Source organism: Zea mays, chromosome 7, assembly GCF_902167145.1.
Source record: "Zea mays cultivar B73 chromosome 7, Zm-B73-REFERENCE-NAM-5.0, whole genome shotgun sequence".
In the NCBI taxonomy this organism is placed as follows: domain Eukaryota; kingdom Viridiplantae; phylum Streptophyta; class Magnoliopsida; order Poales; family Poaceae; genus Zea; species Zea mays.
In genome coordinates, this window is record NC_050102.1 from 164,814,350 (window position 1) to 164,825,550 (window position 11,201).

Genomic DNA, 11,201 nt, shown 5'->3' on the forward strand with positions numbered 1-11,201 from the left:
CTTTGATAGACTCCGCCGCCATTAGCTTGTGGATCTCCTCGCCTATCGCTCCGCGCTTCTCCTCGTCGAATCGACGCAGAGGCTGCTTGACGGGTCGGGCTCCGGCCCGAATATCCAGCGAGTGCTCGGCGACATCCCTCGGTATGCCGGTCATGTCCGAGGGACCCCACGCGAAGACGTCGGCGTTTGCGCGGAGAAAGTCGACGAGCACCGCTTCCTATTTGGGATCGAGCCCGGAGCCGATCCGGACTCGCTTGGAGGCGTCGCCGCTGGGGTCGAGGGGGACGGCCTTAACCGTCTCCACTGGCTCGAAGTTGCCGGCATGACGTTTCACGTCTGGCACCTCCTTAGAGAGGCTTTCCAGGTCGGCGATGAGGGCCTCGGACTCGGCGAGGGCCTCGACGTACTCCACGCACTCCACGTCGCATTCGAACGCGTGTTTGTACGTGGGGCCGACGGTGATGACCCCGTTGGGGCCCGGCATCTTGAGCTTCAGGTAGGTGTAGTTGGGGACGGCCATGAACTTCGCGTAGCATGGCCTCCCCAGTACCGCGTGGTAGGTTCCTCGGAACCCGACCACTTCGAACGTAAGGGTCTCCCTTCGGAAGTTGGAGGGTGCTCCGAAGCAGACGGGAAGGTCGAGTCGCCCGAGGGGCTGGACGCGCTTCCCGGGAATGATCCCATGGAAGGGCGCAGCGCCTGCTCGGACGGAGGACAGATCAACACGCAGGAGCTTGAGGGTCTCGGAGTAGATGATGTTGAGGCTGCTGCCTCCGTCCATAAGGACCTTGGTGAGCCTGACGTCGCCGATGACGAGGTCGACGACGAGCGGGTATTTCCCCGGGCTCGGCACGTGGTCGGGGTGGTCGGCTTGGTCGAAGGTGATGGGCTTGTCGGACCAGTCTAGGTAGACTGGCGCCGCCACCTCCACCGAGCAGACCTCCCGGCGCTCTTGCTTGCGGTGTCGAGCCGAGGCATTCGCCGCTTGCCCACCGTAGATCATGAAGCAGTCGCGGACCTCGGGGAACTCTCCTGCTTGGTGATCTTCCTTCTTGTCATCGTCGCGGGCCCTGCCACCCTCCGCGGGTGGCCCGGTCCTGTGGAAGTGACACCGAAGCATGACGCACTCCTCAAGGGTGTGCTTGACGGGCCCCTGATGATAGGGGCACGGCTCCTTGAGCATCTTGTCGAAGAGGTTGGCACCTCTGGGGGGTTTCCGAGGGTTCTTGTACTCGGCGGCGGCGACAAGGTCCGCGTCGGTGGCGTCGCGTTTCGCTTGCGACTTCTTCTTGCCTTTCTTCTTGGCGCCGCGCTGAGCAGACGCCTCGGGAGCATCTTCCGATGGGCGGCCCTGGGGCTGCTTGTCCTTTCGGAAGATAGCCTCGACCGCCTCCTGGCCGGAGGCGAACTTGGTGGCGATGTCCATCAGCTCGCTCGCCCTGGTGGGGGTCTTGCGACCCAACTTGCTCACCAGGTCGCGGCAGGTGGTGCCGGCGAGGAACGCGCCGATGACATCCGAGTCGGTGATGTTGGGCAGCTCGGTGCGCTGCTTCGAGAATCGCCGGATGTAGTCCCGGAGAGACTCTCCCGGCTACTGCCGGCAGCTTCGGAGGTCCCAGGAATTCCTGGGGCGCACGTACGTGCCCTGGAAATTGCCGGCGAAAGCTTGGACTAGGTCGTCCCAGTTGGAGATCTGCCCCGGAGGCAGGTGCTCCAACCAGGCGCGAGCGGTGTCGGAGAGGAACAGGGGGAGGTTGCGGATGATGAGGTTGTCATCGTTCGTTCCACCCAGTTGGCAGGCCAGACGGTAGTCCGCGAGCCACAGTTCCGGTCTCGTCTCCCCCGAGTACTTTGTGATAGTAGTCGGGGGTCGGAACCGGGTCGGGAACGGTGCCCGTCGGATGGCCCGGCTGAAGGCCTGCGGACCAGGTGGCTCGGGCGAGGGACTTCGATCCTCCCCGATGTCGTAGCGTCCCCCACGCCTAGGGTGGTAGCCTCGGCGCACCCTCTCGTCGAGGTGGGCCCGACGGTCGCGATGATGGTGCTCGTTGCCGAGGCGGCCCGGGGCCGTAGGCGCGGTGTTGCGCGTGCACCCGGTGTAGACCGAGGCTTCCCGCATGAATCGGGAAGTCGCGGCATGAGGTTCCGAGGGGTACCCCTTCGGGAGGCAGAGCTCTCGGCCCGTCGGACCGCAGCGCCTTCCAGGAGATTCTTGAGCTCCCCCTGGATTCGCCGGCCCTCGATGGTTGATGGCTCCGGCATCGCGCGGAGAAGCATCGCTGCTGCGGCCAGGTTCTGGCCGACCCCACTAGATGCGGGTGGTGGCCTGACCCTGACGTCGTCGGCGACGCGGTGCTGGAAGCCCTGGGGCAGATGACGTATTTCTCCGGCCGGGGGTTGGCCCGCCCATGCCTGCCCGACGTCCCGGCGGATCGGCTCAAGCACTCCTGCTCCCTCGTCGAGCCTGGCCTGCACCCCGCGGATTTGCTCGAGCTGTGGGTCATGGCCCCCCGCCTGAACGGGGACCACAGCTAGCTCCCGTGGGATGTCAACGCGGGGCACCGACCTAGGGAGATCGCCGTCCTCCGGCATGCCGAGATGATTGCCTTCGGAGGGACCCCCTAGATCGACGTGGAAACATTCGCGGCTTGGGCCGCAGTCCTCGTCGCCGAGGCTGCGGCTACCGTCGGAACAGTCGGAGAGGCAGTAGTCACATGCGGTCATCAAGTCCCGCATGGCACTGGGGTTGCTAAGTCCAGAGAAATCCCACCAGATGCTAGGCTCGTCGTCTTCCTCGGACCCAGAGGGCCCGTAGGTCGAGACGTCCGTCAACCGGTCCCAAGGCGACCGCATGCGAAACCCCAGAGGGTTTGGACTCGCCTCTACGAGAGCGCCCGCCAAAGCGAGGTCGCTAGGCGGGTTGAGGCTGAATCCAAATGACGTGGGATGGGAATCGGTCGGTACCTCTTGGTCGACGAGCGGCGATAAAGTCACGTCGGGGACTGACTGCACCGTCGTCTCAGGTACGAGGGCGACGTCCAGCAAGCTTTTCGCAAGCGCGCTGGCGTCGTCGGCTTGCTCGAGATTGGCGTGTCGCGGGGAGACGGCGCTCGTCTTCGTCTCAAGCGCGAAGTCGATACCCGGTGCGCCCCCCGTTGGGGTGCCGGCGCTGTCGACTTGCTCGACAGCCGACGAGGCGCTGCCTCCTGCTTGGCCTTGGCTGCCCTGCCTTCCCCTCCGTCGGCGGGGAAGAGGGCGGGATGAGCTCGAAGGTTGTTCCTCCACCATGCGGGGAAGACGTCGTCGATTCCGCCGCCGGCGGGCGGACTGTCGGCCGCCATTGTCGTTGTCGCGCGGCGGTGGAAGGAGTATCATGTCGTAGCTGCCGTCGAAGGACATGGACTCAAGACTCCCGAAACGGAGCACCGTCCCGGGTTGGAGAGGTTGCTGGAGACTGCCCATCTGGAGCTTGACGGGAAGCTGTTCGTCAACACGCAGCAGGCCCCTACCTGGCGCGCCAACTGTCGGCGTTTCGAGACCGGGGGGTCCCTAGGCCGACGAGTGAATGTCGTCGCGTGCCCCAGCCTAGATGGGTCGAGCGCGAGGGCGAGCGCGAAGGGGGGAGAGCGAGGCGGCCGGAGACCGGCGTGAGAGAGGTGGGAATCCCGCGGCCTTCGTGTTCGTCCCGCGCCCAGGTCGGGTGCGCTTGCAGTAGGGGGTTACAAGCGTCCACACGGGAGAGGGAAGCGAGCGCCTCTCTCGTCCTCGTCCCCGCGCGGCCAACCCTCTCTAAGAGGGCCCTGGTCCTTCCTTTTATAGGCGTAAGGAGAGGATCCATGTGTACAATAGGGGGTGTAGCAGAGTGCTACGTGTCTAGCGGAGGAGAGCTAGCGCCCTAAGTACATGCCGTTGTGGCAGCCGGAGAGATTTTGGCACCCAGCTGGTGTGATGTCGTGGTCGTCGGAGGAGCGATGGAGCCTGGCGGAGGGACAGCTGTCGGAGCGGTTGGGTCCTTGTTGACGTCCTCTTGCTTCCGTAAGGGGGCTGAGAGCCGCCGTCGTCACAGAGTACGCGGGGCGCCATCATTGCCTATCTGGCGGAGCTAGCCAGATGGGACGCCGGTCTTGTTTCATGCGGCCCGAGTCAGCTCGGGGTAGGGTGATGATGGCGCCTCCTGTTGACGTGGCTGGCCTGCGCCCTAGGTTGGGCGATGTGGAGGCTCCTCCGAAGCCGAGGTCGAGTCTGTCTTCCGTGGCCGAGGCCGAGTCCGAGCCCCTGGGTCGGGCGAGGCGGAGGTCGTCGGCTGAGGCCAGGGCGGAGTCCGAGCCCTGGGGTCGGGCGAAGCGGACTTCGTCGTCTTCCGGGACTTAGCCCGAGTCCGAGCCCTGGATCGGGCGGAGCGGAGTTCGCCGTCTTCCGGGACTTAGCCCGAGTCCGAGCCCTGGGTCGGGCGGAGCGGAGTTCGCCGTCTTCCGGGACTTAGCCCGAGTCCGAGCCCTGGGTCGGGCGGAGCGGAGTTCGCCGTCTTCCGGGACTTAGCCCGAGTCCGAGCCCTGGGTCGGGCGGAGCGGAGTTTCCTATGGTGCCTTCGGCAGGGCCTGACTGCCTGTCAGCCTCACTCTGTCAAGTGGCACCGCAGTCGGAGTGGCGCAGGCGGCGCTGTCCTTCTGTCAGGCCGGTCAGTGGAGCGGCGAAGTGACGGCGGTCACTTCCTATTTGTTTGGTTGTCTGCTTCAGCGGAGCCATGTAGCTTCCGATGCAACTTTTGGCAGGATGACTTTGTTAGGTTTCCAATGCACGCACAGAGGCAGGATGCGCGCATGCAGAAAAGGGCCTTGGGCCAGGCTGCCGAGGAACGAAGTGAACGGCCGTATCTCGGCGTGCAGGCTCCCTGGATGCATGCTAGAAAGAGCTTGGATCTCCACGTACAGGGCCAGCTTGGCTAGGCTGCTCTCGCCAGACAACCAAACATACAGTTCGGCTCTGCCGGGGGGTGCGCGTCAGGATAAAGGTGTCAGGCCACCTTTGCATTAAATGCTCCTGTGATTTGGTCGGTCGGTGCGGCGATTTAGTCAGGGTTGCTTCTTAGCGAAGGCAGGGCCTCGAGCGAGCCGGAAATATGTTCGCCGTTGGAGGGAGGCCTCGGGCGAGACGGAAATCCTCCGGGGTCGGCTGCCCTTGTCCGAGGCTAGGCTCGGGCGAGGCGTGATCGAGTCGCTCGAATAGACTGATCCCTGACTTAATCGCACCCATCAGGCCTTAGCAGCTTTATGCTGATGGGGGTTACCAGCTGAGAATTAGGAGTCTTGAGGGTACCCCTAATTATGGTCCTCGACAGTAGTATCTAGGTTGTACATGTCCTAATGTTTATTGGTCATGTCCAGTGCCCTAATTTAGTTTGTGTAATCGTTGTGTGTACAATATCGGTGCCTTTTGTTTTAATTACTTTGATGCCATCTAAATGAAATTGTATATGATAAGGGGTCGTTTGGATCATTTATTTTGGAGGATTAGAGTTTATTTTTTATGATTAGAATCTACTTAATGGTTTGTTTGGGAGCAAGGACACCGAAGGGTATTGGAGGGGCTAAAATCCTCTTCTATTGAAAATTAAATAGCAAAGACATTTTAGCCCCTATAATCCACTCCAGTATTTTTTTTTCTCCCAAACAAGCCTTAATAGAGTAATATATTTGGCTTGAAATTTGATATTCCACCACTTTAAAGTTTAGATGTAACCTTATCTTAAATTCATAGTGTGATAAATAGAAATTGATTTTATATATCACCTTACTTATGTTTCTACTCTGCAACTAATAACAAACTCTTCGGTTCACTCTCTATAGTAGAAATATAGCATATAAATACCTTCCTCATATGACCAACAGTAGTATACAAATATGTTCCATGTAAAACTATATTAACTTAATTGATCTATGTCTAAATTATGATTGTTAGAATACAATTCAATTCAAGGATCCAAACAGGACCTAATGCCAAAGTTTGTTTTAGGCAATAAAAATGCATTACATTTCCTTTTGTATCGCCCTAGACAAATTCTAGAAATGTCTACGCCTAGATACAATTTGAAAAGGCTGGAATTGGATTCCATGTTACAATTGATTTTCTCAGCAAAATACTGGAATTGAGTTATAAGGAAATGTCAATTCCAAGATTCCAACTCAAATTTTGAGGTCTGGACAGACTATGTATTTGTTTCCTATACCAAGATCCTGACTTCTTGGTGTCATGTATTTAATCTCCTTCCATTGCAAATGATCAAGATGTATTATATATTCGCCTTCCCCTAGGTGATTAGGAAGACGAAGTGACTATATTGATGATTCTATCATCTTGTGCAAAAGCAGATCGTGTCTGTCAGCATGTGGTGCTTCACCTGATGAATATAAGTCATACATTTTAGCAAAAACATTCATTTATTCAATAAGCTTGAAAACATATACAGCAATGTACAAGCATCAGAGCAGCACTAACCTTCTGTTGAAATGTTCTATAAGATCAGGAGAAGGTATATGATTCCATCAGATGCTATCAGTAATTGTGTTTAGTTTCCTATGCAACCCTCATGTGTTTTATGTATTTCAAACCTGACCGCAGCATTGCTCTAGCTTTTCTATCAGGGGCACATCCTGATGTGATCATTTCTTCATAGATAACAGGAACCTGTTAAATCATCGACAAAACCACAATGGTCAGAGTTCAGGTCATGTGTCTATTCCACCAGTGGAGCTTGCAGTTTTACAGCTATAGAAATTGTTCATGATCTGTAGATTTTTAAAATTAAAGGCAACTAATTGGTTTACAAGATAAAAAAACAGTAGCTTACACTCTAATTATGGTGTTGTTTGGTTCACATATTTGTAACGTAAACAGTAACTAATAACATTATTTTTTGTTTGTTTAAGTTTAACCGTAGTCAGATACCACACTAGAAACGGATACCGGCCTATTCATACTGGTTACCGCTGGTACTCGAGTGTGAATTATTATTGTTGCCATTTACGTTACAATTCATGAACTAAACAACACCTATATGAGAAGAACAAAAACTAGATTATCAAATAGGATCAGATTTGTTGGAACTAATGGATTTGATAGCATGGAATGTTAGCAGGTAAGATTTTGATCTGAGGTGTCTCTACTTTATCATGGCGAGGAGAAAGGAGAAACACAAGAGTTTGTGCTTACCTTATCAAACTGCTCAACACGTATTAAAGCTTTCATCAATGTCGTGTATGTTATAACGTCAGGCCTCAAACCCTGCAATATGAAATGCAGAACAATGAACATATCAAGACTTCCATTACACATGGATGAATTGCCAAAGAAAGTATGATCAAACAGAATGACAGTTGACAAGTAACATGAGTGTCTGAAGCAGATCAAAATAAGAAAAATGAGAAAAAACAAGACTCACATTCTCCCTCATGAACTGCAGCACAGAGAAGGCTTCAACAACCCTTCTATCTTCACCAAAAGCATTAATCAACGAATTCAACACTAAGATGCTAACCTCCAGGCCATCTGCTTTCATAGCCTTGACCACATTTAACGCATGATCTGCTAAACCCTGTAGATAATCATGCATGGACTGTGAGAACCAAAAATTTTAATTTTAATAAGATAAATCTAGTTAACCTACAGCCCTGATTTGTGTACTTAACCAAGCAAACAATCATAGTCCCTTCATTGTAAGCCATTGTGGCTTTTCTAGATATATAACTTTTGCTACAAACCTAGATATAGGTTGTGTCTAGATACATAGTAAATGTTATGTATATAGAAAAGACAGCTTACAATTTAGAATAGAGGAAATGTTAAAAAAAACTTTAGAAAACAACTTGATAGATACCAAAGTCAGAACATATATATTCCACTTGTAATTAGATTGTGCAGGTCAATAGTGCTGAGTATTATGAAGCAAATCTCAAAAGTAGTATAACAGCTTATTAATTCTGCGTCAAGACTTTCCGGGCGGGTTATCTGGTCATAACCAGGTCTAGGTACACGATATTCGTTGATAACAATATATAGTTGAAAATATGCAACAATACAAGACTTTCTTACCCTTTGAGCATATGCATTGACTAAGGCATGGTACATAGTAGGCGATGGCTTGAGACCATCAGCTTTCATTGCTTCAATGCAATCAATTGCCTCCTTGTACCTACCGGACCTTCCATACACATCCACGAGAGTAGTATATGTGATAATGTTGGGTACCAGTCCCTGCTCCTTCATCTCTGATAGCATTGCTTCCACACCCTCCCAGTGTTCTTGCTCTCCGAGTAAATTTATCATGATGTTGTATGTGGTTGTGCCTGGTGGGCAATTGCTTTCACGCATCTCCTCAAACAGCTCCGCAGCACGGTCATGCCGCCCTCCTTTACAATGTGCATCAATGAGAGTATTCCATGTGACAACATCCGGCTCAATCCCTTCTTCTCGCATTTTGTTAAAGGCATCCATAGCATGCCCAAGGCAGTTGTACTTCCCAAATGTATCGATCATGACGTTGTAGAAATGCCGATCTGGCCTTACTCCACTAGCTTGCATCTCTCGGAGCACTGCAAAAGCTTTTTGCCAATCCCCCCTGTCACGGAATCCTGCAAGGATCCGACTGAACACGTACGAGCTTGGTTTAACTCCATCGGCCTCCATCTCCTTCAGCAGTATCCTCGCACTTTCCCACCTCCCAGCTCTTGTGTACGCGTCCACAAGCAGGCTGTAAGTGGCCTCATCTGGCGCAACTCCGCATTGTGACATTTCGTCAAGAACTTGCTCTGCGTTCTTGAGCGAAGCAATCCTGACATAACCTTTGAGCAGCGCGTTGTAAGCACGCGTCCGCGGCTTGATCTCCCCAGCGAGGAAGAACTCGAGGAACAGCGCCTCCGCCTCGGCGACGCGCCCTGCAGTGCCTAGGGCGGAGATGAGAGCGGTGACCGCGTTAGACCGCGGCGTGAGCCCAATGGCCTGCGCGGAGGCGAGGAGCTCCAGCGCAGCGTCCGGGAGCGCCGCCCGCGCGAAAGCAGAGATGAGGTCCGAGAAGAGCGGAGCATCGGGCTCGAGCCGCGACTCCCTGAGGTCACCGAGGAGGCGCTCGAGCAGTGCGGCGTCGGGCGGGTCCCGCGTGTTGAGCAGCGAAGCGAGGAGATGCGAGTAGGACGCGAGGTCCGGGAGGAAATCGTGCTCGCGGAGCAGCGAGAGCAACCGGAGGGCCACGGCGGGGCGCGAGGCCGCGGCGGACGCAGCGAGGAGGGAGTTGAGCAGCAGTGGGGACGGCGGGTCGGAGAGCGACGGCGGGAAGGAGAGAAGGAGGGAGTGCGGGAGAAGGCGGCCGGACACGGAGAGCGAGTGCAGAAGAGACGAGAGGAGGAGGTCGAGCGGGAAGCAGAGACGGTGGCGGTGGAGGAAAGGTAGCAACGCGAAGGCCAGCGGCAGGGACGCGTCACTAGCGGCGAGGTCACGCAGCAACGCATGCCACTCGTGCGACGGGACAGCCGAGTAAGACGCGGCGAGGCGGTGCTCGGGCGCCGGAACGGATGCCGGTGGGGATGGCGAGGTGAGGGAGGCCGATACGGAGGGGGACGAGAGGTAGGCCAAGAGGGGCTCGAAGTCGTAGCGGCTCGCTGGGATGGAGACCGAGGAGGAGGTGACGGAAGAGGTAGTGCAACCGGCGGGAGCGAGGCGGCGCAGGTGGTGGGGGAGGAAGGTCGGAGGAAGGAGTGAGGCGGGCATGGTGGACGGAGGCGGAGGGAGCGACTAGCGAGTGATGGAGGCGCGGGCGAGAGAGCGCCGAGAAGGAAGGAGACGGCGCACCGGGCTTATCTGGTTTTTGCGGTATTTACCCATTCTGCTTCTGGATTGGGTCATGGTTGAAGCCAGAACTGCAATGTGGGACTCACTTGTCAGTGTTACAAGTATCGTATACGGCTATATAAGGTTCAAGGTTGTGTTTGTATGTATACCCGCAAATATGACCTTACGTTGTAACGGAAGCAAAATGGTACCGAAGTTCGTTTGGTTGGAGAGTCAAATAAAATAGAGTGATTTCATTTCAATATTTGAGAATAGAGTCGTTATATTTTGCGTTTGGTAAGAAGAACAGAGTCACTACATTTTTTATTTTATTGAAGAGTAAAATAGAGCGGAGCCATTCCATTCTTTGTTTGGTTCATTCCATTCTTTGTTTGGTTCGAGAGCCATGTGAGTGTAGAGGGTAGAAGAGGAGGGTGAGCGCTCACGTCCGGAAGAGTGCTCGCATCCGGTCATTTTTGTGGAGCGGGAGCGTTAATAGTAAGGGCCCGTTTGGCAAAGCTCCAGCTCCTGCTTCTTTAGCTCTAGATTCTGATCCTCGTGAGGAGCTGATCCTCCTGATTCTCCTAGAAAATCAGAATCATTTTTAAAATCGTTTGGCAAGTAAACTGATTCTTGTCTTCTGAGAGTTGGTGGTCTGTGGCGATTGTCTGTTTTACTCTTTGCAGTTCAACTTTATTACAAACCAATAAGTAGGATGCATATACGGGAAAAAATATGAAACAATAACATATAAAATGTTTCCATCATAGTAGTGCATAAAATGGTCTCAAATGTTTAATCTATAAATTGGCTCGTTATGTTTTTGTCCAATGACAATTGCGGGTAATTTCGATCAAACTTTAAGGGGAGGTCCATATTTGGTTGGTTGAGGAGCTGTTTTAAAGGAGGGTGGAGCAGGTTTTTTTAGATCCCACCTTTCTTCACAAAAACGACTCCTGATCTTTCGGCTCCACACGAGAATCAGTTTAAAAAAATACCCGTTTGGCACGGCTCCTCCAGATCCTCGTTTAGAATCAGGAGCTGGAGCTGTGCCAAACGGGCCCTAAATTTCCATATGGAGATCCAGGAGCCACTCTACTCTTATTTTGCTGGAAAACAAATATCCAGAAAATTGGAACGAAACCACTCTATTCTCCCCCACTCCTCAACCAAACACATCCTTATAAAAAACATACGATGATATTGTTCTAAAAATGATATGATGCGTTAATAACTATGGCATCCATAATATAAACTAATGTTAACAATAATATAACAATACTCATAAAACATGTATCAGATTTAAAATATTATTTGGATAGATTTTTTAACGTGTTGCAAAGTACATAGACATTTAGGACCTGTTTGGCAAGAATATTTCT

General features: G+C 53.3%; 1 protein-coding gene across 1 annotated transcript; it reads right to left on the minus strand.

The window, feature by feature from the left end:
- Nucleotides 1–5,903: 5,903 nt before the first annotated feature.
- LOC732792 (chloroplast RNA processing 1) lies at nt 5,904–9,867 on the minus strand. The gene is made up of 5 exons (NM_001112409.3): nt 8,089–9,867; nt 7,439–7,591; nt 7,210–7,281; nt 6,496–6,684; nt 5,904–6,397 (listed from the first exon to the last, which is right to left on the minus strand). Exons 1-4 carry the CDS (start codon nt 9,757–9,759, stop codon nt 6,574–6,576), a joined length of 2,007 nt encoding a protein of 668 aa, NP_001105879.2. The 5' UTR covers nt 9,760–9,867; the 3' UTR covers nt 5,904–6,397; nt 6,496–6,573.
- Nucleotides 9,868–11,201: the final 1,334 nt, after the last annotated feature.